The sequence below is a fragment of the Balaenoptera borealis genome, assembly GCF_965194805.1.
Source record: "Balaenoptera borealis genome assembly, chromosome: 2".
NCBI lineage: Eukaryota > Metazoa > Chordata > Mammalia > Artiodactyla > Balaenopteridae > Balaenoptera > Balaenoptera borealis.
Genome location: NC_138867.1, coordinates 185252062 through 185280011, shown reverse-complemented (window position 1 = coordinate 185280011; position 27950 = coordinate 185252062). Strand labels below are relative to the sequence as shown.

At 59.3% G+C, this 27950-nt stretch overlaps 2 protein-coding genes across 8 annotated transcripts in view; both read right to left on the bottom strand.

Moving 5' to 3' along the window:
• C2CD4C (C2 calcium dependent domain containing 4C) lies at window positions 1-6271 on the bottom strand. Its single transcript, XM_082379875.1, has 2 exons — window positions 5922-6271; window positions 1-5320 (listed from the first exon to the last, which is right to left on the bottom strand). The coding sequence occupies exon 2, from the start codon at window positions 5281-5283 to the stop codon at window positions 4021-4023; it is 1263 nt and encodes a 420-aa protein (XP_082236001.1). The 5' UTR covers window positions 5284-5320; window positions 5922-6271; the 3' UTR covers window positions 1-4020.
• Window positions 6272-11110: 4839 nt separating this feature from the next.
• Window positions 11111-27950, bottom strand: part of SHC2 (SHC adaptor protein 2) — a 29797-nt gene continuing 12957 nt past the window's right edge. Inside the window, exons 2-13 of one of the 7 annotated variants that reach the window (XM_082379870.1) lie at window positions 26038-26108; window positions 24273-24333; window positions 24031-24150; window positions 23466-23519; window positions 23286-23337; window positions 23072-23198; window positions 21630-21786; window positions 20924-20981; window positions 18024-18167; window positions 15864-16216; window positions 13041-13174; window positions 11111-11820 (exon numbers count right to left, since the gene is read on the bottom strand). In XM_082379870.1, coding sequence (XP_082235996.1) covers window positions 13046-13174; window positions 15864-16216; window positions 18024-18167; window positions 20924-20981; window positions 21630-21786; window positions 23072-23198; window positions 23286-23337; window positions 23466-23519; window positions 24031-24150; window positions 24273-24333; window positions 26038-26108 — 1326 coding nt within the window. In that variant the 3' untranslated portion in view covers window positions 11111-11820; window positions 13041-13045. Of the gene's footprint in view, window positions 11821-13040; window positions 13175-15858; window positions 16217-18023; window positions 18168-20923; window positions 20982-21629; window positions 21787-23071; window positions 23338-23465; window positions 23556-24030; window positions 24151-24272; window positions 24334-26037; window positions 26109-27807; window positions 27922-27950 lie in introns of all 7 variants that reach the window. The other 6 variants (XM_082379873.1, XM_082379874.1, XR_014241275.1 and 3 more) reach the window with 6 other exon arrangements.

Genomic DNA, 27950 nt, shown 5'->3' with positions numbered 1-27950 from the left:
TTAAGCAAAGAAGGGAATTTATTGGCCCTCTGAACTGAAATGGTGAAATGGACTTCAGGCATAGCTGGATCCAGGTGCCCACCATGTTGCCAGGCATTTGACTCCTCATCTTTTGCTCTTCTGTCTCCTGTACTGGTCCCACTCTGAGAAAGGGGCATGGTTTTGCGATCTTCACCAAATCAGGTGCCTACTGCTAGTGGTGGACCTGGATGACCACAGCCCCCCCTGAGAGTAGGAAGATGTTGGATGGTAGCCGGGCTGGAAGGAGAGAGTGCTGACACCACCTTCATTTGCACCCTGGGCTGAGCCCTGGGATGCTCCAGGTGCAACAACAGACTATTCTGATAGGATCAATATTACAAGGCCGAGTATGACACTAACAAGGAATATAAAAGGGGTGTCTGACCTCACTGGGGTGGGGGCTGCCCTGGGGAAGAGGCAGTGGTTTGAGACCTCAAGGTAGAGGGAGAGGACGTGGGAGAGGGGGTTCCCAGAGGGGAACCAGCATGGAGAGGGGAGGGAGGGGGTCTTCTTGAGTCCATTTATGTCTTTGGGGGCATCCTTTTGGGGGCTGCACAGGGCAGGCACAGCGCAAGCGCACATGAACAAACACATGTACGTGTGCACAGCCACACGTTACACAGCAACATTTGTGCACACACGGTTACATACATGCACAGGGTGCACACACAGAAACATGTGCACAATCCACACATGTGCGAGCACACACGTGCACTCACGTGTTTATGCCCACACTGTCACACATGTGCAAACACGGCTGCACTCTCACACTCACGTGGCTACACTAACATTCACACACACGTGCATACGGCCTACAGCACAGTTACACATGTGCACAGAGGCGCGTGGATGTGTGCATGCACACATACATCACACACACACGCGCACACACCGGTTGCCCATCCATGAGTGGCTGGTGGGGAAGAGGCAAGAAGGCACCCGGTTGCCCTGGCAACACATCCTGGAACCCGACCAGGCCTGGTTAGTGCAGCTCATCTGGCGGGCTGTCAGCAGGTGGGGGCTGCTCAGGACCCCAACCCGCACAAAGTTGGTGAGGGAACAGCTGGTCTGATTCCACACCCTGGGGCTCAGTTTCCCCACCTGTCAAATGGAGCAAACGCAGCCCACACCAGCTGCAACTCCCACGCTCGCGAAGGCTGCGCAGTCCCGGGCTGCACAGACGCCCTCCTGTCCCTGGGCACTGCCTGACCCCCAGGCTTCCGTGATGGGAGGCCTGCCCCCCAGCCCGGGTCCCTGAGTGAAAGGACGCCACTTCCCAGGGGACAGGGGAAGGCAGGGTCGGACCCAAGCTAGAAAGAGCGGGCAGTTCCTTAAGAGGGAGCAAGGGGGGAGGGCTGGGACCCTTGCCCTCCACTGCCAGCTCCCCTGTTCCCCAGTAACCTTGCAGGAACCCAGAGACAGGGTCAGGCCACGGCTTTCCACAGATTCACACACCGTCAGGAGCCTCCCTGGGGCCCAGCGCAGTGTTGGGGCTGGAGATGGCCTTTCATTGAGATAAACCTGCCGGCCCTGGGGTTGGAGACAGACACGACCCCAGACAGCCTGGGAGCTGAGATGGGACAGGGAACACACAGCAGAGAGGGCCAGGAAGGCTTCCTCTACGAGGTGCCATCTCAGCTAGAGCCTGAGAGCAGGGAAGTTGAGGGGCAGGAGGCATTCCAAGCAGAGAGAACAAGCTGTGCGAAGGCACAGATGTGAATGGCCCAGAGCCGGCTCCCATGCCCCCAACCCACTGCCCCTGGCAGGGGGTCTCCAGGGTGTGTGACAAGGGTGGGGGCTGCCCTCCTGTCTGACTGCAGGGGCTGAGGCAGACCAGACGGGAGCGAGGGGCAGGTCAGCGGCGGCGCTCCCGCTTTGGCAGCCGATGGCATCTGAGGGGGTCCCCCTCGACGACGGCCCTGCACGTCCAGTCTCTGTCCCCAGAAGGTCAGAGCGCGGAAGGGGCCGATCCTGGCATGGCTCTCCCCAGTGGCTGCAGTGAGGGCGCGGATTCATATCCTGGCTCTGGGCTAGGCTGCCTCGAGACGGTGACTGATAGACTGGGTCTCCGCACCTATGAGGTGGGATGCTGGCGGCCCTGGCGGGGCGAGAGCAGCGCTCTCACGCAGACCTGCGGGATGAACGTCACATGTCCTCGTAACAGGGCCTGGGGGTCCCCACCCAGCTGCAGTCTCGCTTCCCTGCCTCCACCCCAAGCAGGAGAGGCCCAGAGGCTCTAAAAGGCTGGGGAGGGCTTCACTCATCCTGAAGGCTCCCGCCACCCTCCCTGGAATTCAAGACAAAACTCCTCTCTTGTTATTAAACAGCAAAGCCAGCAGATCTCCACCCCCGCATCCCTGAAACACCTTTATTGCACTAAAAACAGCAGTTATAAACAAACACTTGGGGGAGGATGTCTTAAAGATGTACCCACAGTCAATTTCAAACACAGATGTCAAAGAGTGCAGGGGCCTATAAAATGGGGGCCCCCAGAAGGAAAGCAGGGGATGTGAGCAGTCAGGGTCAGAGCAGGGGGCTGAAAGTCTGAGCATCTCACTCCATGCAGGGCTGTCTGCCTCCTCCACCCACAGGCCTGGCCCGGTGGTCCCCCGGAGCAGAGGGCCTAAGGGAGCAGGCCCAGGACAGAGGCTGGAGGGGGCACAGCAAGGGACCCCAGTGCCAAGGGCTTTCGTCCTCAGCCTCAAGGGTGCACAGGTATGTCTCACCACATGTGCAGAAGGGAACACATGCTCCTCCCCACCCCCCCGGGGCTCTGGAGGGAAACATGCTCCTTCACCCCTCCCCCAGGATGATCTGGAGACCCAGAGCCAGGAGGGACAACGTTTGGACTGGGAGGGGCACCCCAGGATCCCCACAGACTGGCCGCGTCCATCCTCGCCCAGCAGGCAGCCCAGGAGAGGCGAAGGGTCAGAGCTGGCCTTGCCTGGCCCCTGCTTCAAACTGTATCATTTCTGTTTCGTTGAGCAGGAAACCTCCACAAAAATCATTCAAGGACCCACATACTGACACAATTAAACCCATGCAGCTGTCTTAGCAGCACGAAAAGCCACAACCAGGGTCTCCCCAGCCTCCCCTTTGTCCCACCCACCCTAACCAAAACCTATGTACACGAGTGGAGTAAAAGTCAAGGCCATCAGTCACTGGGCATCACTTCCTGGGTAATGCACAGGAGGGGGCAGGGGCAGCAGCCCCCAACCGCAGAGGCCAGGGAGGAACGGGGGGGCCCCCAGGCTGGCGCTGCTCTCTGGGCACGTTCTGAGCAACCCCTCCAGGGGAGGGAAGTTCCCGACGCCCAGCAGGGCCGCAGGGGCCCGAGCAGAGAAGGCAATGGAGGAAAACAGCTGACAGGAGGGCTGTCTCGCTCGAGGGGCAGGAGGGGAGCAATTGCCCCCATTTTCATCTTCTGGGACTTCCTCCACGGCTGCCTGTCTTTGCCAAGCAGTGGCTCTCAGACGTGGATCTCGCCTCCGGAGCCTGGGAGGACCGAGGACTGCCCAGAGCCAGCCCACCCCAGGAGGGGATTCTCCCACAGCCCCGAGTGGCACCGTGGGCAGAACTTGGGCCTGGCCCTGATCTCTGGGGGGGTGAGGGGGGGCATCTGGCGGGCCGGGGGCAGGAGGACACTCATGCAGCAGAGGAGAAGATATGACTGGGCCTCTGGACCAGCGGCCTCCGAGTCTGTGATCGGCCTTAGCTGCCTCCTGGCCCAGGTTCCAGAACTCCGGAAGGGGTGAGGCAGGGGCATGGAACTTGGGGCACAGGGGGACTCAGCCCTGCAAGCTGACCCTTTCTTTTACCCGGCAGCCCCCTCTCTTCTCCTCTGGAAAAATTAACCCCTGGAAAACAGCATGACCCAGGACACCCCCAACATGGGCTGCAGCATCAGGGCCGGGCCCAGCCTGAGCGGAAACCACCTCCCCTGCCGGATCCGGGTGGGGGTGGGGTCTCCTCTGCCGGCGGGAGGGGGCGTGGAGGCCTTTACAAGAAGGGAAGCAGAGAGGTCAGGGGCAGCTCCTTCTCCCCGAGCAGGGTGTCCCGCTTGAGGCTGCTGCCCTTGTTCACCACCTTGATCCTGAGCGCCAGCTTCCGCACGCTGGCCGGCCCCAGGCCGTCGAAGAAGAAGTCCTCGTTGAAGACGGGGTGGCGGCTGTTCTTGACGATGGTGCTGCGCTGCTTCTGCAGCTTGCCGGGCACCAAGCACAGGCCCACACAGCAGTTGATGCTGCGGGCGTCGCACAGCCGGTCGTAGAGGCCCTCGGCCGCCAGCAGGCGCACGCGCAGGCGGGCCTGGGCCGCCTCATACTCCGCCAGCAGCCGCACGCTGCCCCGCGGGCCCATGCGCACAGCGTGCTCCGCGCGGGGCGCCGCGCCGGGCTCGGGGCCGGGCTGCGGGGTGCTCCTGCGGGCAAGGCGGCGCCGGGCCCCAGGGCTGGTGTCCGGCGTGCTGTCGTCGGCCGACAGGGAGCCGTGGCGGCCCACCGAGTGCTTCAGCTGGCTCACCTTGGCCTGGCTGTCCTGGGCGAAGCCTTTGAGCAGCGACACGGAGCGCGAGAGCAGGGGGGACCCGAACGGCGAGGACTCGGCCGAGGACCCCGTGTCGCTCTCCCCGCCACTGACGCAGCGGCCGGGGCTCATGAGGGCACCGCCGGCCTCCCTGGGCGCCCCATCGCCCCCGTTGGTCTTGACGCCCCCCCGACGGCGCCGGGTGCCCGGGGAGCCCACCTGGGCCAGAGCCCCGTGCTCGCTGTGGAACAGAGACTCCTTGCGCCGTGTGTGGGGGCTCTCGGCCAGTGTGGCGAAGCCATAGGACGTCTGGGCCTTGGGCACCGAAGGCAGCGACATGGCCCCCTGGGCCTGGGGGTCGGCGTTGGTGGCGGCCTCCTCGGCGGTCCAGTCCTCCGCGCTCTCGATCTGGATCACATGCCTGGTGGCCGCCTTCAGCAGGCTCTTGCTCTCGGCGGCCAGCTTGGCGGGCAGCCGGGGGCTCCGGGGGGAGCGGCGGGGCGCGGCAGAGGCCAGGTTCTGCTCCGAGGTCGAGGGCCCCAGCTCAGCCTGAGCCTCCGGCTCCGTGGGGCCGGCGGGCAGCTTGGGGGGGATGAAGAAGTCCGGGATCTTGTCGGGCGTGAGCACGTTGCTGTATAGGGGCCCCTTGGCGGCCCTGTCCCCACCCTCGCCCCCCGTAGCTCCATTCTCCCCTGACCCACGAAGCCGCTCCAAGAACCACAAGTTGGTTTTCTTCATCGGGGCGGAGGCAGGAGCCTGGAGGGATCTGCGGAGCCTGGGAAGAGAAGCGGGGGTCGGGAGCTGCAGGCACCCCTGCACGCGGGGGCTGGAAGAGGGGTTCCCGGCACCCGTTGTGGGGAGCCCTGCAGGGGGCCAGCGGCGTCAGAAGGCGCTGAGGCCCAGGACAGCGGCGGGGTGGGCTCGCCCCTCCTCGCCCCTCCTCTCCCCTCCCCGGAGGAATCGCGCTTAACTTCCAAGTGCTGAAGCCCGGCCCGGGAGGTGGGGGCGGCGCTGACTCTCGGGAAGCTCCCAGGGGACTGCGGCTCCACTCTCGCCCCCACCCCCGTTCTGAGGCTCTCAAAGCGCTTTCTAAAGGGGTCCGCACTCAGTCCAGGGGGAAGACACCCCAGGGCGTACGGTGGACCCCGGGGTGTCCCAGCTCCGCCCCCCCAAGCTCCCACCCACCTGTGGCTTCTCCCGGGCCGAGGGTCCGGGCATCCGGGGTGAGGGAAGGGAGAGGAGGTGAGTCTGGGGGCTGGCAGCGCGGCGAACCGACCCCTCCCCTCCTCCCCCCCACCCCGCCCCGCGGGACTCGACTGGGGGTGGGGGTGGGGTCCTAGCAGCCCCCGCGGAGCGTGGCGGGGCCCCGAACTCACCTGCCCGGGGACGGTGGCCGAGGCTGGCTGGCCCGCGGACACGCCGGGGTCTCGGCGCGAAGGCTAGGGGCGCGGGGACGCGGGCGCAGCCTCGGTCGGGCGGCAGCGGCAGCGCAGTCGGACTCATTCACCGGCGGCGGCGGCGGCGGGAAACCGCCCAGCTGGCCGCCGCGCCGCCGTATTCCTCCTAGTACGGCCGCCGTCCTCCCCCGCCTCGCTTGCCCCGGGGAACGGGCGGGCGGTCTGCGCAGCCCCCGGCGGGCAGAACCGAGGAGCCTCGCCGGGACTCGGGGACTGAGGGGGTGGGGGGAAGGAGGAAGGTGGTGGCGGTTTGCTGACGCCCCTAGAAACCCCAGGCCCCTGCCTCAGTTCGTCTGCGGGCCATTTCCCGACTTACGCTGACGAGTAAAAGAACAGCAATAATAATAACGGCAGCTGAATTTATTACTCAGCACTTTCTCAGTTCCAGGTTCTTAGCGTCCTCCCCCCAACTCATTCCACAAAAACCGGTGGGTACGTCCTATGGCTGTCTCCAGTTTGCACATGAGGAAGGTGAAGGTTTCTTTCTAGAAACAAGGAGCTAGCCGCTGAGACGCGGCTCAGTGCAGACACCCGAGAAGCCGGCCAGGGCGCTGCTCCTTCATGGAGAGATGTTTATCGAGCACCTACCGGACGCTGGGGACATGGCTGTGACTGGCCTGCAGCTGCCAGCTTTGTGATGCGTCCTGGTCGGAAGGACGCCAATGCAGAAATACACAGGTAAATACTAACCGTAGGTTTGGTGGCTCCCATGACAAAATGTAACAGGAAAAATGTGATTCGGGGAGAAAGGAGAGAGTACCCCCCTGCAGTTCACAGATGGATAAACCAGCAAGGGTAAGACCAGGAGACTCAGGCCTGGCAGCTCTGAGACCACAGCGTGTCTTGGGATTCCACCCTCCACCCTTGTGATCTGCTGGCCCCAACCCCTATCTTCCTCACTCTTTCCTCCCTCCCAGCCTCAGTTTCCTCTTCTGGAATCCAAGGCCGAGTGACCAGTCCCAAGTCCAGCAAGATAATGTATTGCCAAGACTGATGCAGAGAAGGGGATGCCTAGACCTTATTTAATTATCATATTCCAGGAGCCTCCTCTCTTCCAGAAATGTCCCCGAGCGGCGTCGTGGCTGGAGCTGGGATGGGGGCTCGTCTGGAGTGACTGCTTGTTCAACAGCAGAAGGGGGGATGGGGGGCAGACTGAGCTGGAGCTGTACAGAGGCCCCTCCAACGCTTCCACTTGACCTTGCAGTGAGGTGGGGCTTAGAGTCCCATTGTCCAGATGGGGAAAGTGAGGCTCCCTCAAGAGGCCTTTCTCAACTTTGCTCACCCAACAAACATTGAGCCCCCCTTTGTTCTGGGGGCAACACTGGCGTGGCCACACAGTCTGACAAAGGAGGCAGATACCAATGAATGCATCACTTCACTGCCGCCTCCAGGAAGCCTGCCCTGCCTGCCCCGCATCACAGCCCAACAGAACCCTAACTTCAGCTCGCATGAAAAATACCCTCGAGCAATTACTCGGTTGATGTCAGTCACCCCTGCTGGGCCTGGAGTGCCAGTAGGAAGGGTGACCCTAGAACAATGCTCTTCCCTGCAGGGGCCTCGAGCCACCGCCCAGGATGGCGAGGTGACCGGCTCAGGCGTCCTGATGACAGGCTGGCCTGGGTACTGGGGCTTCGCTCCCCACACACCCTTGCCTCGCTGGGAGCGGGGTCTTCCTCCCAGCTGGGTTGGGGGAGGAGGGCAGTGAGTTTATTCTGTGCCGGTCTCTGCGCTGAGTAGCTCAGGACGCTAGTCTGGAGCCTTGTATCCGGGTTCAAATCCTGGTGCCAACTATTCCTGCTGTGTGACTTCCGGCAAGCGTCCAAATCTCTGTGCCTCTGTGTCCTCAGCAGTCCATGGGCATAACACCTGCCCCTGAATTGCAGCGTCAGAGTGAAGATTCCACAGGGTGAGGTACTATTTGCAAAACGCTTAGTACGGGGCCCAGAAACGTGTGAGTTAAGTGTTGGTTCCGCGGTGCTGCTACCGGCGAGCAAGGGGACTCAGTGGGGGAGGAGCCCCAGGACCTGACCCCACCATGGCCCCGCTCAGCCGGAAGCCCCACTCCTATCTCCACCCCATCACATTTGGGGAAACTGAGGCACGGCAGGGGGGTGGGGGAAGGCACCTGGGGAAGGTCCCGAAGGTCTGCCCTGTGGGGCTGGGGACCTCACCCTGGGAGGGGCCCTTCCAGCTGGTCAGCTCAGCTCCGAGCCCAGCTCCATGTCCCTTTCTGTAAACAGGAACCTCTCCCGGTCCACAGAACCCTCGGCTGATGGGCGTGGCAGCCCCCCCAGGACTCCCCCCTCAGCAGCAGCCTTCTTGGAATCAGAGATGGGGAGACTGCAGGCTGCAGGCTGAAGCTGGAGAGAGGGCGCCTCTGCCCTGAGACCTCCACCTCATGCTGGGTGGCCTTTACCCTCAACACCCTGCCAGGGACCCACTGAATGCGGAGGGGGATGTGGCAGACCTAAGGGGGGCTGGGAGGAAGCACCAGGACGTGGCTTGAAAGAGATCTGAGCTCCCGTCCAGAGGGGCCACCTGGTGCCCATTTGGCTCCGGGCAGCGGCCTCCCCTCTGAGTTCTGCCTCCTTCCCTAGAAAAGGGAGCGCAGGCCTGTCTGCAAGCTCCCAGGAGGGTCCCGGGCCCAACAAGGCACAGGGTAGCCCGCGTCTGGGGAGGGCCATCATCCCCAGTTTACAGAGCAGGACACTGAGGCACAAGGGGGGCCCAAGCCACAGGGCACCCAGTTCAGAGAAGGGAAGCTACTCGCCAAGGCGGCACGGTGGAGTTTGAACCCCTGTCTCTACTGCCTCCCTCCCCAAGTCTCCCTGAGGGTAAAGCTGGGGCAAGCAGCGTTTGTTGACTGAATAACTGAAGGTAGAATGGGGCAGGAGCCAGCTGTGCGGGACCCAGGCGCCCAGCCCCCGTCACCGTGGGGCACCCCAGGCCTGGCTTTCCCGACTCAGGGAGCAGGATGAGGGAGGTGATGGGGTTGGAATCCAGGCTCTGCCACCTCCCAGTGGTGTGGCCTTGGCAGTGACCTCATTCCTCAGAGCCTCTGTTTCCTCATCTGTAAAGTGGGGAGAAGTTCAGGACTCCAAGTCTGTGCAGTTCTTAGCACATGCCCGGGGTGGGGTGCTAGATAGAGACTGAAGGGAAGCCTGGGCCTCAGAGGACCCAGAGCTAGGAATGAATGGCCTACAAATCTCCAGAATCTGACACTCCCCACCCCCACCCCCCACCCAGTCCTTTCTGCCCGCCACCTCCTAGTCCCATCCTGTCCCCCACAGCTTAATTCCCACTTGGGAGTCTTATCACCTCTGTGCTCAAAAGGCCCCAAGCGGCTCTCTCTGGCACCAAGCTTTGCCCAGCTGTGCCCCTCACTCCACCGCCCCTCTGATCTCCCTTCCAGCCGCTCTGGCCATCCTTCTGTCTCCTGAAGAAGCTGTGCTCCACACACCCAGGGCCTTTGCACACACCATCCCTTCCGCCCAGATCTCTCTCCTCCTCTCTCGGGGCCTCCCTGCTCATCCTCCGGATCATTCCCACAGAGAAACCCTCCTGGATTTCCTGGGGCCCCTAAGCTCCAGGGCACTTTCCTTCCCATGGTTGTCATCATACACTTAGCAGTGACCTGCTGATTAATGTCATTTGACAAACTCCACAAGAGCGGGTCTGTCTTGGTCACGTTGCATCCCCATTACCCACCAGGGGTCCTGGCAGGTGGACAAGAGGAGGTCATGAAGGCAGATTAAAGGATATTAGGATGGGGGTGTGGATGGATGGACAAATGAATGGTGAATGGGAAGTTAGATGGAAGGATGTGTGATGGATAGGTGGGTAGACTGATGGACGATGGATGGACAGATGGATGGGTGGGTGAGTGGATGGATGGATGGGTAGATGGATGGGTGGGTGGGTAGGTGAGTGGGTGGATGGATGGATGGATGGATGGGTGGATGGATGAATGGGTGGGTGGGTAGGTGAGTGGGTGGATGGATGGATGGATGGGTGGGTGGATGGATGAATGGGTGGGTGGGTGGGTGGATAGGTGGATGGATGGGTGGGTGGGTGGATGGATGAATGGGTGGGGTGGGTGGGTGGATGGGTGGATGGATGGATGGATGGGTGGGTGGGTGGATGGATGGATGGGTGGATGGATGAATGGGTGGGTGGGTGGATGGGTGGATGGATGGACGGATGGGTGGGTGGATGGATGGATGGATTGGTGGCTCTGTCTCCAGGTCTCTGAAGTAAGAGACATGGCATCAGAGTCCCCTTCTGGCTCTGCCTTTTTATGGCTTCCCCCCTAGTTACAGGCAGACTAGAGTGGCTTTCACTGCCCACACCCTTACCAGGTCCCCCCACAGCCTGGGACAGAGCCTGCTGACAGCAGAGAAAGCACAACCCCTCCCCAGAGCCAGATCCTGGGTAGGGGTGTGGCCCAGCCTGGCAGGGATGTGGTGAGGCTTGGGGTGCCTCCTTGGGAGGGATGCCTCCGTGTTTGTGGGAGGAGTTGAAGGAGGGTCCTGGGGAGAGATGGGGGTCTCCCTGGGAAGTGGAAATCATGTGAGGGAAGGTCAGGAGAAGAGAGTCGGGTGCCAGAGCAGGGAGCTGGGCATGCGGGAGAAGTAGGTGCTTTGAGGTCGATAAAGGGGCCTGAGAGAGAACTGGGGTCTTCTCAGGAAAATGAGGACGAGAGACGTTGGGAGACCGAGAAGTCAGGCCATTTTTCGGGACAGGTTAGGAGCTATTTGGAGAAGAAAACAAAGAGCTTTTTGCCAGATATCTGGGGGTATCTCGAAGGACAGAAGTTTGTGGCATTTGGGAGATAGAGTGTTTCCAAAGAGAAGCTGGGGGTATGTTTAACAGAGGAGCTGGAGTGTGCTTTATCTCAGGATAAGATTGAGGTTCTGGGAAGTGTCAGGGGATTCGGCCCCCCCACACCCCCTCCCCCCAACAGGGGCACAGCCAGGGCCTGGCTCCCTCTTCCTCCGGCCCCCGGGGAGGCCAAATCCGGTGCTGCCTTGGCTTCGCCCCCAGGAGACTGAACCCAGACCCCCACCCTGAGAGGGCCTTCTAAGGCACAGGAGGGCTCACGCTCCCCGTGGTCATTCCCAGGTTTAATTACAAACAGAGTCCAAGTGTCCAGTGCAGGTTGACAGCTGGGAGGGCGGGGGCCTCACAACCACCCCCACCAGGGTCAGTTGTCTTGGGGTTGCCTGGATACCCCCCATCATCCCAAGGCTGCCCCCCACTTCAACATCAGCATTTGCCCTGGCCTGAGGGCCCAAAGCACCTCGATTCTCCCCCCAAAAGACAACTGTGCACTAATTTTTCAGGTGGAAAATCTGAGCCCGGCCAGGACAGCAATCCATCTCCATGCCAGGGAACTGGGGACCCGCTGGTTCCAGGGAGGTGAGCTGACGTCCAGCCGGGAAAGGAAACGGTGCCTCCTTGCCCCATCAGGAACCTGGGCCAGGGCTCCGAGATAGATGGCTGCTTTTTGATATATTTTCTTTAAAGGCGAGAAAAGGCTCTGTCTTTGGTATGTGTGCCCTCACTCCAGGTGAAGGCTGGCGGCAGGCAGAGGGCTCGGTGGGAGAAAGGGGTCGTGGGCCCCGTCTCCTGGCGGGGTTGACCCAGCCCAGCCCAGGGCTAGCTGGAGAAGGAAGATTCCAGAGACCCACGCGGAGGAAGGAGAGACAGCGGCGATTCCGGCCCGACCAGGGTCCAGAGAAAGGCTGAGGGCCCCTTAGGCCACAACAGGGCCATCCGGGGGGAGCGGGGACAGGAGCCACAGGCTGAGAACCACAACCTGGGGGAGAAAGAGAAGGCGAGGTCAAGGCTCAGCAGAGACAGCAACCGGAGACCCGGCTTCAGGTGTCAGAGACCTCAGTTACAAGGCAGCAAAGTGAGCCAGCGTCAAGCCTCAGGCTGAGGGCCAGGGTTCGAGTCCCAGCTCCTCCATGGTCTTGCTGTGTGACCTAGGGTAATCCCTTAACCTCTCTGTGCGGCTGCTCCTGCCCCAAAACGAGAACTCCACTAACAGTGCCTTTGTCAGCGGTGCATGGGAGTCAGTGAAGATGTGGAGAAGGGCCGAGCTCAGGGCCTGGACGCAACAGCTGCTGCGTTAGCAGCTGTTATTACTGCCATCGGTGTTGCTTCTCAGGTCACAAACAACTTAGGGAGCAGAAGGGAAGCAGGTCAGACCCTGGCATGTGCACACACATGGCCCCACGGTGCTGCAGATCGTTTCAGGTGTTCCACAGGCCACCCCCATCCCTGGAGCCCTGCCCCAGATTGGGAATCCTGTCTCTGCCTGCAGTGGTGGCCGAGGCCTGGCTGGGGGCAGGGAGCAGGCCAGCGCTGAGTGGGGAAGGAGGCAGGAAGAGACTGTTGTCATGGGGACGGGAGAGCAGCCCAACCTGGCCCAGAAGCGCCTCTCAGCCTTTGGGGAAATTCCACCACCCCCTTCCCTCTGCGAGCTGAGCCCCCGGCTCCCAGCTTCCCTGTATCCCCGGGTCCTGCCTCTGTCTGCTCCCCAAAGAGTGTGGCTGCCACCCAGGCCCGTCTGCGCTCCAGCTCGGCCGCATCCTCCCCTGCCTAGCCAGGCCCCCACCTCACCCCAGCCCCTCCACCCCCAACCAGAGAAGCCCTGGAATCACCCAGACCTGCCTGTCCCTCACCCACTCAAGACTTCCCGAGGCTCCAGAAGTGACAGGTACAGGTGGACTTTCTCACCCACCCACCTCGCCTCACACTCCAGCCCCGCCAGACCCACCTCCTCCGGGGGATTTTTACCCCCAGTTAAACACAGAGTTACCCTAAACAACTCAGGGCGTGACTGCTGATGGGGACAGGTTTCCTTTGGGGGTGATGGAATGTTCTGGAATTAGATGGAGGAAGGTGGCACAGCTCTGTGAAGACACTGAAACCCACTGAGTTGTGGGTGAATTATGTGGCATGTGCATCTCAGTGTTTAAGATGAGAAAAATCTGGTAAATGGGGGCTGGGAGCCCACGGGGCCAGACGCACCTGGCTCAGGGTTCCCGCTTGACGACACCACGCAGGTGGAGCTCGCTCTCGGCGGCCACGATGGGCTGCCCGTTCTGCAGGTGGTAGTCGATCAGGTGGCTGATGCTCTCGAAGAGCACGTCCTTCGTCCGCACCTGTGGGGCCACAGGCCTCAGCATCAGCACCATCGGGAGCTTGTCGGAGAGGCAAACTCTCGGGCCAGCCCCAGACCTGCTGATGGGAGGCTGCGTCTTCACGAGCCCTCCGACAGCTCGCACTCAAGGCTGAGAACCACTGGGTCAGAGACTTCAGCCACAGAATCAGCCTCAGGATTCCAGAACTACGTGTGGACACAGGCTCCAAAAACACCAGCACTCTGGGGCCACGCTTCCTGTAGCGGGTTGAATGGTGCCCCCCCAAAAAAGATATGTCCACATCTTAACCCCTGAAACCTGTGAATGGGCTCTTGTTTGGAAAAGGCCTCTTTGCAGATGTAATTAAGATGAGTTCACCTTGATGGATAAGGAAGATGTGGTACACAGGTACAACGGAATACTACTCAGCCATAAAATAGAATGAAATAACGCCACTTGCGGCAACGTGAATGAACCTAGAGATTATCATACTAAGTGGAGTAACTCAGAAAGAGAAAGACAAATATCATATGATAGCACTTATATGTGGAATCTAAAATATGATGCAAATTTTGTTTTACAAAACAAAAACAGACTCATAGACATAGAGAACAGGCTTGTGGTTGCCAAGGGGGAGCAGGGTGGGGGAAGGATGGATTGGGAGTTTGGGATTAGCAGATGCAAACTATTATATATAGAATGGATAACAAGATCCTACTGTATAGCACAGGGAACTATATTCAATATCCTGGGAAAACCATAATGGAAAAGAATATAGGAAAGAATATATATACATATGTATAACTGAGTCACTTTGCTGTGCAGCAGAAATTAATACAGCATTGTAAATCAACTATACCTCAATTAAAAAATTAATTTTAAAAAAGTAAAAAAGAAAAAAAAAAAAGAAGAAAAAAAAAAGTAAAAAAGGATGAGTTCATCTTGGATTACTCAAGTGGCCACAAATCCAGTGACCGGTGTCCTTCTAAGAAGCGAAAAACTTGGACACAGACACACAGGGAGGGGCCACGAGAAGACAGAGGCGGTGACTGGGGTGATGTGTCCACAAGCCAGAGAACAAGAATTTCCGGCAACCATGAGATGCTGAGGGGGAGGCCTGAACCCAATCCTCCCTCAGAGCCTCAGAAGGAACCAGCCCGGCCAACGCCTTGGTGTCAAACGTCTGTCCTCCAGTGCTGGGAGAGAATAAATCTCTGTGGTTTTAAGCTGCCCAGTTGGTGATCATTTGGGAGGGCAGCACTAGGAAATGAATACACGCCAGGAATCTTGTAGACATGGATCCGAAAATCAGAACCACCAAATCTAAAAGCCACCTGCATCTTAGAATGAGAAAATCTTAGCATCCTGCGTATAGACCTGGACGCAACACAGACCCGCTGGCCGCCAGCTGCTAGACATTCATGGGCGATGCCAGACTCGCTGGGCACAAATCACCCGGGGAGTGGGCTGGCAGTGCACATGCCTGGGCCCACGGCAAACCACCTATTTCCCAGGCACTGGGGACAGGACCTGGGAACCTGCATGTTAACCAAGTATGTGAGGAGGTTCTGAAGCTTCTATAGCGTCTCTCATCCTGGAGATCTGTTTACCCGAGAGGGAATTAGGCCTGGGGGAGGGCTGACAGCACGCCAGGCTGAGGTCACAGCTGTGAGCACTGCGATGAGACACGAGGGAGGAGGTGGCTCAGGGAACTGACAGAACAGGGGCTGGGAGTCGTGACCCCACCTGGGCCAGGCCACACAATCGCCACCCCAGTGTGCCCCGTATAGCGCACAGAGCACACGCAGCCCCCCAGGGTGGCGCCGAGGATTCAGCTGGAGGTGGTAAAAGCACTTGGTAAACTCTGAGAAGGCCCTTAACACCCCACACACCTTCTCACCAGGGAAACACCCTACAAAGCCCAAGACCCTTGGACAATGGAAAACCCTTCAAAACCCTAGCACTCCTTGTAAATTGGAAAATGCCTTGTAAACCCTAAGATGCTTTAGGAGCTACAGAATATGCCAAACCTCACTGACTCAAGGCAGCTGCAAGATGCATCACAATTTATGTACCACAAGGAGAGGAAAAAACCTCCGAGTTCAGTAATGATAAAAGTGATGCAATTGATGGTTTAAAAAAAAAAAATCAAGACTTTAGAGATGTCAAAATGAGAGGAAAGTGTGTACCAGAGGGTTGATGCAATTCCGTAACTTGAAGGCCCTGAAACTCCTTGTAAATGGAGACGTGCTTTGTGAACCCTCAGATACGTTAGAAATTGAAACGACCATATTTATCACTCAGAGACATCACTGTTTGCAAGATGCGTTAACGATGATAGAATGTGGGGGGGAAAAGTGCATCTTGCAAATGATGGAATATGGTACTTTGTAAGTCCTAAAAGGCCTTGACACTGGAAAAGGTTTTGTAACCCCTCTAAATGCTTTATAGACTGGGAAGTCCTTTGTAAAACCTAAAAGTCTTCTAAAACTGCAAAATACTTTGTAATTCTAAAATACCTGGTAAAGGGAAACAGAGTAAAGGGCTCTGTAATCTGAAAAATACTTCATTCAACCTAAAGGGCGCTTAAAAGGCGGGCGCCCTGGGCCTTGGGCTGAGGGGAGAGGCCAGGTCCCTTCCCTGCCCGGCCCGGCTCCACACCTGCCCCAGGCCCCCTCCCACCCCTGCCCCGCCCCCGCGCCCACCTTACCACGCCTTCGGGGTCCACGAGCAGCAGGTGCTTGGGCTGCCCTGCGTGCATGCCGGTGAGGACGTACTGCCCGGGGTTGGTGACGCTGTCCCGCACGAGGAAGTCCCCGTCCACTCGAAGCAGTTTCTCCGCCGCCCGACGGCTCATCTGGCCGTGGTACCAGGGCTCCTGCCGCAGCTGCTCCTCCGTGGGGGCGATGGGGGCCCGGCGGGTCGGCGGGCTGGGCCACTGGTCCTCCACGGGAAGGGGGGCTGCCGCCGGACCCGCGGCCACGGAGCACTCGTGCAGCCTCAGGGCATCCTCGAAGGGTCCTGTGGGCGAAGACCCTGCGGGAGGCGGGGGGCAGCTGCCTCCTGCGGGGAGGGAGGGGCCTGGGCTGGGGGGAACCTGCTCCTTCACCTTTTATTGGTTCTATTAGTAACGCAATATATTCTCTTGGATTTTCTAAGCATATGCAAAGAACGAGCACGTCTTTCTTTCCAATGTGCACACCTACTTCTTTTTCTTGTCTTGTTACACGGGCTTCCTTCCCAGTGTTTATGCCTCTTGTTTCAGCAGCTCGTCTGACCGCACTGGCCAGGACCTCCACTACATGCTCCACCTCGGTGGTAGGCAGCAGGCATCCCTTTCTTTTCCAAACTCTTAATGGAAAAGCTCCTGATGGTCTTCCTAAGTTTCCTAAGGCTCCCAGCAGGCACCAGTGTGACCCTGTGCAAGCCAGTCACCCTCTCTGAGATGTGGCCGCATAGCTCAAACACCCTGGAGTGCAGAGTCGCAGCCCTGACCCCTGCCCTGGTGTGTCTGTGCTCTGCCTCCACCCTCCTCCCACTTCTGGTCCCTCCGGATCACTCCTCCCTGACTCCTCCAGTGACCTAGGGGAAGCTGACCCAGCCTCCCGCTCCCAGGACATGTGACCAGTCCTGGCCAATCAGCATATTCATCTCGCACTCCTGGCCTAGTGATTGGCTGGGGGATGAGCACATGACCCAAGGAGGGCACATCAGAGGCAACCCCAGGATTTCTAATGGGCGCCTGGCAACAAGCATCACTTTCTCCACTGGGGTTGCTGGACCATCTGGCTGGTCACCCAAGGGGACAGCCTGCCTCAGAAGGAGTTCACACCCGGAGCACCTCCTTTCCCATCTGAAATTGCTGTGAGGAGCCAGCAGGGCCACAGCAGGTGCAGGTGTCATGTCACTACTGTAATGACAAGAAATCGAGTTGTCGGTGGGGTTAAGGAGGCTTTGCAAACTGTGAAGGAAGAGATTTCCAGGGCTTCTCTGGTGGCACAGTGGTTGAGAATCTGCCTGCCAATGCAGGGGACACGGGTTCGAGCCCTGGTTCGGGAAGATCCCACATGCCGCGGAGCAACTAAGCCCGTGCGCCACAACTACTGAGCCTGCGCTCTAGAGCCCGCGAGCCACAAGTACTGAAGCCCACGCGCCTAGAGCCCATGCTCCGCAACAAGAGAAGCCACCGCAATGAGAAGCCCGCGCACCGCAACGAAGAGTAGCCCCCGCTCGCCGCAACTAGAGAAAGCCCGCGCTCAGCAACGATGACCCAACTCAGCCAAAAATAAATAAACAAACAAATAAATAATATTGATGTTATGGGAAAGGAGGGTATTTTGGACCCAAACCTCCTCCATCAGGCTGAGCCCTCCCTCAGGCTGGGGCATCCCAGAGGGAAGAAGGAATGGGCTCCACCATCAGCTAGTCACTTTATCAAGATGTGGATTAGGCCTACTTCCTCAGACTGGGGGTCCCCCATTAGGCTGGGATTTCCATTTTAAGGGGCTTGGGCCTCCTCCCTCAGACCATGGAGTCACATGAAGAGGGAACTTAAACTCCCTCATCAGACTGGGGAGACCCAGAGATAGGGAGCTAGGCCTCCCCCCCACCCTGCAGACTGAGGCATCCCACAGAGAAGAGACGCCTGAATGCCCCTCATCACACTCTTCCCCCATAGAGAGGGAGCTGGGTTACCCTCAAGAGACTGGAGGGTCCCACCGAGGAGGGAGTACCATAGGAAGCACGCCTCCCCACCCCAACCCTATAACCTGGGGAGAAGTCCCAAGGGGAGGACGCAGGGCATCTCCCATCAGGCCACGGGCGGCTCGGGGCCCGGCCTCCTCCAACAGGCTGGCTTGCCCCCACTTACTCATGTCGAACAGATCCTTCTTGGGGCTGTCCTCAGGCTGCAGGGGCTCCGGGCCGTCCAGACCCTGCGTGTTGACGTACAGGTGGTCCTCGTAGTCTCGCGGGCCCCGGGCGTCTGCCTGCACGTAGCCATCCCCGGGCGGGGCTGGGGTTGGGGAGCCGGAGGGGCGTGGGGTCAGCCGGGGGAGCCCAAGGACAAGGGCCCTGGAGGGCAGCCCCACCCACACCTGTCTCCCTCCAGGAAGGAAGCCCCGCCCTTTTGCACAGCAGGGTCAGGAGTGAAAAACCCGCATAAAAGCCCAGCCCGGCTCGGGGGCTGGGCGGACGCGGAGGTCCAAGGGGAGCCGCGCCCCCAGCCGCCCCCACACACACCCACGCCCGTCTGCCAGGCAGGAAAGCGGCCTAGGGGGCCAGAGCTTCCCAGTTTCAAGGGAAGGCAGGAACGCCAATGTTTATGTTAAATCTCCGCGTTTAAAAAATAATAACAAAAATAAAATAAAATAATAATAATAACAATAAAATTCTGCTCTCCCTGTAATTATGTTACCAACATGATACACGGTCAGGTCATTTGTTTGCTTGCGTTCTATTTTAGGCTTTCCTTTCTTTTCTCAGTTTTGTTTTTGAATGTGTAAAGCATTTACATGGTTCAAAAGCCACAACTCCATGAAAAGGTACCCTTGGTGGAGTTTCTCCCCGGGTCCCTCAGCACCTGGGTCCAGATCTGCTGGATCCTCACCAGTTTGCCTCTGCCCTGTTCCCAAGGCCTCACCACCGTGTATTATCAGACTGTTGGATTTTCGCTGACCCGATAGGTGAGATATGGCATCCTGGGGGAACTTAATTTCCATTTCTCTTATTCTGAGCAAGGTTTAGCATCTTTTCCTAGGTTCAAAGGACACGTGTGTATTTTTTTTTCCCCAGAACTGTCAATCCATTTCTAAACGTCTCCATTTTTAATCGTTGGCAGGGAAATAATGATCTTTGAATACACTGTGGCCAAATGCAGCCCAAGGGCCTGCAGCCGTGATCTCTGCTTTATGCCAATTATATCCTTAACCCTCACAGACACCTGGGCTCATACATTGGCTCCACCCTCTGTGGGCATGAGCAAGTAAGGTCACCTCTCAGCGCCTGAGTCTCCTCCCCTGCAAAATGGAGAGAATGGGAGTAGCTTCTTCACAAGTAGGGGTGAAGATGAAACCCTCTGGCTATGATTCAATATGTGTGCTGATGCTGCTCCAGCCCTGGGTGGTTGATGGGGGCTGAGGGGCCTCAGCCCAGGCTTCCCAGTCTGCACAGAGGAGGCACAGATTCTCCCGGCCTCTTATAATCAAGGTGAAGTATGAAGGAAGAAACCTGGGTCGCAGGAGTCCAAAGAGAGAAAATTCCTGGGCATTGGAGCTGGGGCATTGACATATTGGTAGGAGTTCTTGGCCAGAGACTTGGGAAAGGCATGATAAGAAGCATGATAAGGCATGATAACATCATGTGCAAAGGCTCAGGGGTAGGAAATGCTAGTGAGCCCTGGGAGTCAGGCCTGAGCAGCCCATGTCCCAGAGAAATAGCTGACCAGGGCCAGATGACGGCTGGGCACCTGCTGGGCACCCAATGCCACACGTTTTCTTTAACCACAAGCACCGGGAGCCAGTAGGGTTCTGATGCTCGGCAGTGAAATGCCCAGATTGTTTGGGAAGATCTAAAAAAAAAGGCCCAACACATGTCAGCACGGCTGTGAGGGAACAGGCAGCCACAGCAGGGCTGGTGGGCAAACACACTTCCCGGCCACATCGGGGAGCCATTTGGCAGCTTCCGTACTGTGGCTGACGTGTGCACTCCATCCACAGCTCAGCATCCGTGGGAGGGACACACGGGGGGGGCCCAAGGGGTCTGCCACCCATCAAGAGGGGGCCACGTCAATAAGCAACTCCAAGGACAGGGGACTAGCATGCAGCCGTTCAGAAGAGCACATGGACGCAGCCAGAGCCCCAGAGAGACCGAAGGTGTCCGCAGCCTGCCTCGGGGTCCTGACTTCTTTGGGGGCCTGTTGGTAATAAAGGCTGAAAGGAGACACAAAAGTGCCAGGGGGGTGAGGTTGCAACCTCGGAGCTGGGGCAAAGGGGATTTTAGCTTTCTCTGTCACTGTAAATGTTGTATAACGTTAACATTTAAATGGCTGAAACTCTACCATTTTGTTAAAAGCTCATGATACCTGGTGGGAATGTAAATAGAAAAGGGCAGCTGTGTGATTTCTATCACATGGAACAGCGGCCACTGTCCCGGGCACGGATTCTACGGAGGCCCTTGAACAGAGCTGAGTGGTGGAGACGCTGTCGTGGTGAACACCTGGAAAGTGCCCAAATGTCTGAGCAAGGACGGTCCTTCACGTGGCAGGGACTATGCCGTGGTGAAAAAAGAAGCGGGGTGACTGCCGTGCCCTGATGTGGGGAGGATTCCAAGCTGGGTTGTTACGAGGGGAAAGCAAGGTGGAGGGGTAGATAGCACGCCACTGTCTAAAAACCAGGGAAAGCCATGTATGTCTGAGTTGACTTGAATGTGCATGCAAAATTCTGGAAAAACCATGGAAACTACTAACAGCGGCTACCTGATTAGGGAGGTGGATAAAACAAATGGGGCAGGGGGACTGACTTTTCACTGGATGCCTTTTTATACGCTGGTGCTTTGAACCACGAGATGCAGTATCTATGCCCAAAATACAAGGAAACTGGTCTGCACAGAAAAACAAAAAGCAGACGCTGTCAAATCTCTAAGAGCGCGGGGAGTGAATACAATCTCGCCAGTGAAAGTGGAGTGACCCAAAGAGTGGCAGCAGTGTGAGGGGCGGTGGGGACCCAGGGGGAGGGCCGGGCCCCCCACAGTCCAGAGAGCAGCCGACCGTACCTGAGGGGCCCACGTCCCACTGCGGGCCTCGGGCGTCTCTTCGAGCAGGAGATGCTCCCTGAAAAAGAGAGCAAGGGGTCCTCCGGCAGTGTGCAAGCCCAGACCCCAATCTCCCACGGCAACCCTCCTGATTGGCCTGTAGCACCCCCTCTTTACAGCACAGCACCCCAGTCTCCCACGCCAACCCTCCTGTAAGCCAGATTCGAAGCTCAGCTCTGAACCCATCCCCCGCTCCCTGGCCTCAGTCTGCCCGCGTGCCCACCACACACCTCTGCTGCAGCCTCAGGGGCCGTCCCCACTTGGAACGCCTGCCCCGGCACATGCTGTCTCTTGCACCTTGATGTCTTTCCCTGCACTGCTCTCCTGGGCAACGCCTATTGACCCGTCAGGGCCCAGCCCAAACCCTGCCCTCAGGGACATCCTGCTGACCAGGGGTGGTCAGTCTCCCTGGTGTACGTTCTCATTATCCTCCTTGGAAGCCCTGATTCAATCACTGCTGTACCCACTTCCTCAATGTCTGCGATGGGAATCCCGTCTGCAGTGTCAAGAATAGGGCCGAGCAGATCTGGGCAGTCTGGGGAGGGAGGAAGGAGGCGGGGGCGGCGCAAGAGACCCTCCTCTAGGATCACGGAGAACAGAGCAGGAGGAGGAGCTGGGGGTCAGGCCCCCCTGGGACGCCCTCCCCACGAGGTCCGCAGAGGCTGACCTGGCCAAGGGCCCCGAGGGCACAGGGCTGCTGCGCGGGGGTGAGCCTGGAGTCCACCAGCCCGCCCAGGGGCGGCTCCTTCCCGGGAGTGCGGTTGTAGTAGTTGTGTTCTGTCTCGTCCTCGTCCCCCCAGGCCGAATCCTCCTGCCCGGTCAGCCTGCGGACACAGAGCCAGCGGGAGCACAGGCCCCACCCAGCACGTGACGGGGGAGGGGGGCGGCTCCCGACAGGGTGCCCAGGACTCCAGGCTGAGCTTTGCAAAGTGCGGCGGGCAAGCCAGGCCCAGGGACCCTGACCGCCCCCCATCAGCTGAGCGGTGGCACCAGGAACTGTTGCTGATGGAGGGCCTGGGTGCCCCTTTCTGTCCATCAGAGGGGATTCTGCACGAGTCTCAGCGCTCTGGCTGAACCAAGCAGGGCCTCAGAAAAGCTGGTCTCCGCCCCCTTTGCCCACGCCAGTCCCACCAGAGAGCCAGGGCACAGCGCCAGGCTTGCACCCAGAACCCGGAAGCCACGGCTTAGGGTGGCGACACCCCTCAGCATTGAAAACGCCCTCGGCCTCTGGCCCTGGATGGCGCCTTCGAAATCTATGCCGTGGAGGCTCCTCCAGGCAAGTGTGGTTCCTAAGAGCAAAAGAGGGGAAGCCGCTGACTGCCACTCAGTCAGGGAGGGACGGCAGGTCGCAGTGGGGGCCCCAGAGGAGGGCCCTGCAGCCGGGGGAGGAGAGGGGCTGAGGCCGCCCCAGCATGCGTGTGCGAGGGGCGTGCAAGCCCGTGTCCAGCAGTGCATGTGCGAGGGGCGTGCAAGCCCGTGTCCAGCTGTGCAGGCCGGCCCCTCATCGGTGCATATCGGACTTCTAACAAATTCATTTATTCACTACCTATTCTAGCCAATTCCTCTCCGTCCAGATATTTAAATAGCCGACCGCAGGCCACTGCCTGTCTCTGCCAGCCCAGGAGCTAAGGATGGTTTCTACACTTTTACGCCACAGAACTGTTAAATGGCTAAGAAAACATCCGAAGAACACCATCTGATGACATGTGAAAGTCAGATGAAATTCAGAGTTTGGGGTGTCCATAAATAAAGTTCTGCTGGCACACAGCCCACCGCCGATTGCTCACACATCCTCCTTGGCTGCCGTCCGCCACGATGGCTGAGACGGCAGGGCGTGCAGTCTGGCCCTTTGCAGAAGAGCCAGCCACCCCCGTGCAGACTTACGATGACAGTATGACGGCCACCACCCGCCAACCAGTTCCCTGAGCCCTCACCTCAGCCGGGAGTGGGGATGTTTTTATCCCAGTTTTACAGATGCGGAAATGGGGTCCTGGTGGCCGAGCCGTGGGCCACGAGGGGCACAGAGCAGGGAGGGGACAAGGATCCAAGCCCGGGGAGGAGGGGCAGGACCGGCAGAGGTGCGGGAGGACGGGGCGGGCAGGCCGGTACCTTCCCGGGGGGACGACAACCCTGGGGGGGCTGTGCAGGTACTGTTTGAAGCGCAGCTCGAAGGCTTGGCCCACGGTGCTGATGACGCTCTGGGCGAGGCCCTCGCAGCACTCCAGGATGTGGCAGGCTGGGGGTCGTGGTGCAGCATCAGCGGGGCCTCGGCTGGCTGACGCGCTCCAGCCCGAGGGCCCCACCCGCCCCCACCGGGCCTCACCTCTCTGGTTGATGGGGTCCTTGGCCACGTAGGCCACATAATCCGCCATGTCCTGGGGAGAGAGGGCAGCGGATGGCGGAGTCCCAGCAACGCGGGGGGTGGGACCGATGGGCACAGGCAGGGGGTCTCGGGGCTGGGGGGACAGAGGGGCCAGGAGTCCACCCCCAGTCCCGGCCTTACCGTGTCACCACCCGACGCAAAGGAGATGGACTGCATGTGGTGGTTGGCGATGATCTGGCCGAAGAGAGACCACCAGTCACGGGGCTGCCGCTTCAGGGTCGGGGGAGGAGACGGGGCTCGGGCCAGTCACTAGACCAAGGCCACAGGGGGGCCGGAAGGACAGGGGCGAGGGGATGGAGCCATCCCCTCGACAGGACGCCAGGATGACCGAGAGCCCCCCTGGACGGGCAGCCCCGCAGCCAGGGCAGGACGCAGAGACCCACGGCCACGCGGACAAACCCGCCCCGCACTGGCGGACACTCTCACACGTGCACACGTGGGCGCCAGGCTCAGACACGTCACCACGCCCCCGACACAGACACACAGACACACGTGCTCAAATCCACACGTGCCCCGGTGCGCAGTTCACACCAACACCTGCACGTCACCCAAGGGCCCGCGCCCAGCGCGCCTCCAGGCTTCACCTAGGTGAGTCCACAGACCCTGCCCTGGGCGGGGTGGGCGGAGGCTGGGGGTGGGGGGGCGGGACGGGCGGAGGCTGGGGGGCGGGGCGGGCGGCGCTCACCTGGCGCGTGGCGGGAACGGAGAGGTTGAGGCCGTCGATGGAGATGCTGACAGCGACGCTCATGCCCGCGAAGCGCAGGTTGCTCTTGCCCAGGATGGAGGCCAGTGCCTTGTTGGGGGCCTGCGGGGGGCACAGGGCACCAGGAAGGTGGGCCCGCAGCGGGGCTCCGGCTGGGGCAGGCCCCGGCGTGGCCATGTGCCCCCCGCTCGCCCCCACCCGGAGGCCATGGGCCCCTCACCCACCTTCTTCTTCCAGGAGCCCCGGATGCCAGGCACGGCCTCATGGAGCCGGTTGATGGCTTCCCTGTGTGGGCGGAGGGGGGAGGGGGCTTAGAGAGCTTGGAGTGGAGGCAGCAGGAGCTCAGAGAAGGGTGGGGGTCAGAGGGCGATGGGCTGAGGAAGGGGTGCAGTGGATCCTGAGCGGGGAGGGGCTCAGAGGAGGGAGGGATGCTGGGGCACCTGGAAGCCTGGACCAGGGGCTCCGGGCTCCCAGCCGCCCACCCCGTGTGCCCCGCAGGTGCCCCTGCCCTCAGCTCTCCCCCTCCAGCTCTTTCTTTCTCAGTGACCAGCGGACCTCTGAGCCACAGCCCACTTGACAGATCTGGGGGTCAGATTTGGGGTTGCTGACACAGCCCTTCAGCCTGAACCCCAAGTTCTGTGTGGCCACAGGCTGGCCAAGATCCCCATCTGTGGCGTAAGAGGATGACCTCTGCTCTGGGCCCCCAGGCACAATGGCAGAACCAACCCCCCCAAACAGAATGGGAGAGATTTCCATGAAATGGGTCATGCCTGCGGAGGGGCTGGAACTTTTACAGGATCCTGAGGGTCAGATGGACACACAGCAGGCTGTCAGCAATGTCGGTGCCGTGAGGGGAACCAAGCCCTCACCCCGCAGGTGGGAAGGTAAAATGGAGCAGCAGCTCCTCGAAATGTGAAGCAGTCCCACCCGCAGGCGCACAGCCTGAAGAACCGAAAACACACGTCCACGCAAAGCCACAGCAGCTCAACTCGCGACAGCCCGCAAGGCAGACGCCACCCGAACGGCCATCAGCTGAAGATGGATAAACACAATGCGGTCCCTCCACACACGGGAACATCACTCAGCCCTGAAAAGGGGTGAAGCCCTGACACTCGCTACAGTGTGGATGGACCCTGAGGACACGACGCTCAGTGAGAGAAGCCAGACACAGAAGGACACACAGGGTGTGATTCCATTGATGGGAAACGTCCAGAACAGGCAAATCCACAGACACAGAGAGTGGGTTCCTGGTTGTCAGGGGATGGGGGGTGGGGTAAGGTGACTGCTAATGGGGATGCGGCTTCCTTTCAGGGTGATGCAATGTTCTGGAATTAGATCGTGGTGATGGTTGCATAACTTCGAAAACAGCAAAATACATCGAATTGTACACTTTGATTGGGTGAATTGTTTGATATGTGAATTATATCTCAAAAGAGTTTTTTAATGTCTCTGGTGAATGCACTAAGTCAGTTTTCAACATGCAAAACAATGTGGGCCCCTCCTGCCTCAGCCCTGGTTGTACCCTTGACTCTATATGACTCAGGTCCAGGCAGCTCAGAGAATCATGACATCACCATGCCTTCTCTGCACCAAAAAGAAGCCGGGACGGTGGACATGCCCTGGCCGCCTTGGACGGGCTCCCAGCCCCTTGCAGCCCTGCCCTGAGCCTCAACCGGGAGCCAGCAGCACCGCCCCCCCGGGTGCCAGGACATGCTGGGGCGTCCTCAACACCCCTCGTGGGACCCACACACTCTCTGAGGGATGGGCTGTCGTCTCCAGGTTATGGAGATCATCTGGGGCCTGGAGAGCGTGGGTGACCGGCAGGCGGGGACAGAGCTGGGACTGTGCCCCACCCCAGATCACTCTGACCCTGCGGAGCACTGCTCCCCAATCCGGGAAGGGGGAGGGAATTGTCGCCAAGTCCATCACCCTCAACTCCCAGCACAGAGCTACACACCAGACCCCCCCACCCCCGCAGCCGTGCCTCACCTGGTGACCTGGGTGCGAGTGCTGAAGTCCAGGGAGCGCATTGAGCGGAGGACTTCGATGCAGCCCATGTACTGAGGGGAGAGAGCACAGGGTCAGCGCGGCCCAGCAGAGCCCAGCTGGGGACTGACCGTGGAACCCAAGCCTTCCCTCCAGCGAGCCTTCCCCTCCCGCCACCCTGGGCTCCAGCCCCCGCCTCTGTCCTTAGGAGGCCCAGCCTGGTTGGCACAGGGCCTTTGCACCAGCCAGCCCCAGCCGTCCCTTCCCCCATCTATTTGCGGACTGGTTCCCTCCCCAGCTCCAGGCTCCCGGTCACCTCCTCAGAGCCGCCCTCCCTGACTGTAAGTGAGTTGCTCCCTGGAAGCGGTGGATTCCTCCAGGCTCAGTCCTGGCTGCTCATTTCACCGTCTGCTGTTCATTCTCTTTCTGCTCCACTAGAACGTCAGCCCGGGAGGACTGGATGGTGGTGACCCTGTTCACTTCTGCGTCCCCAAGGCCCAGGACAGGGCCTGCGAGCAGGCGGGACGGAGGATGTCTGGCCCGCGAAGCCCAAAGCTTTGACTGTCTGACCTTTTCCAGGGAGAGTGTGCCCACCCCTGCCCAGATCACCATTTCCACGGAAGGTAATTCGGTAATTCAGAATCTCCAAGAGACGGTGCTGAGGGACAGAGAAGGTAGGAACAGCTGGGGCGGGGGGGCGGGGGGGCAGGGTGGCCAGACGATGGCCACCAGCACCCTCCAACGTGCTATCTGCACTGCTGGGAGGGGACCTGGGACAGCCATGTGCAGCGTCTGTCATATGATCCCATTGATGGGAAACGTCCAGGACAGGAAAATCCACAGGGACAGAGAGTGGGTTCGTGGTTGTCAGGGGCTGGGGAGAGGGGTGGGGGGTGACAGCTAATGGGGACGGGGTTTTTTTTGGGTTGATGGAATGTTCTGGAACTAGATAGATTTGGTGGTTGCACAACCTTGTGAATGTACTAAATACCATTGTACTGTGATTTAAAACGGTTAATGGGGGACTTCCCTGGTGGCGCAGTGGTTGGGAATCCATCTACCAATGCAGGGGGCACGGGTTCGAGCCCTGGTCCGGGAAGATCCCACATGCCGCGGAGCAACTAAGCCCGTGTGCCACAACTACTGAGCCTGCGCTCTAGAGCCTGCGAGCCACAACTACTGAAGCCCGCGCACCTAGAGCCCATGCTCTGCAACAAGAGAAGCCACCGCAATGAGAAGCCCGCGCACCGCAGCGGGGAGTGACCCCAGCTCACCGCAACTGGGTAAGGCCCGCGTGCAGCAACAAAGACCCAATGCAGCCAAAAATAAATTTTAAAAACAAAATTAAAAAAAGGTTAATGGTAGGGACTTCCCTGGTGGTCCAGTGGTAAAGAATCTGCCTTCCAATTCAGGGGACGCGGGTTCGATCCCTGGTTGGGGAACTAAGATCCCACATGCCGCGGGGCAACTACGCCTGTGCACCACAACTACTGAGCCTGCGCACCTCAACGAGAGAGCCCGCGTGCTGCAAACTACAGAGCCCACGCGCCCTGGAGCCCGCGAGCCACAACTACAGAAAGAAAAAAACCCGACAGGCCACAACTAGAGAGAAGCCGGGGCGCCGCAACAAAAGATCCCGTGTGCCGCAACTAAGACCTGACGCAGTCAAAAAAAAAAGAAATAAAGAAAGAAAGTAAATAAATAATGGTTAATGGTTAACTTAGTTATGTGAATTTTACTTCAATTTTTTAAAATATTTATTTATTTACTTACTTATTTGGCTGCTCCGGGTCTTAGTCGCGGCACACAGGATCTTTTAGTTGCAGCATGTGGGATCTTTTTTTCTTTAGTTGCGGCATGCAGGATCTTCACTGCAGCATGCAGGATCTTTAGTTTTGGAATGCGGGGTCTTTAGT

What these genes read in the sequence shown, in the direction of transcription:
- C2CD4C (XM_082379875.1), bottom strand. Translation starts at nt 5,283, where the DNA reads ATGAAGAAAACCAACTTGTGGTTCTTGGAGCGGCTTCGTGGGTCAGGG.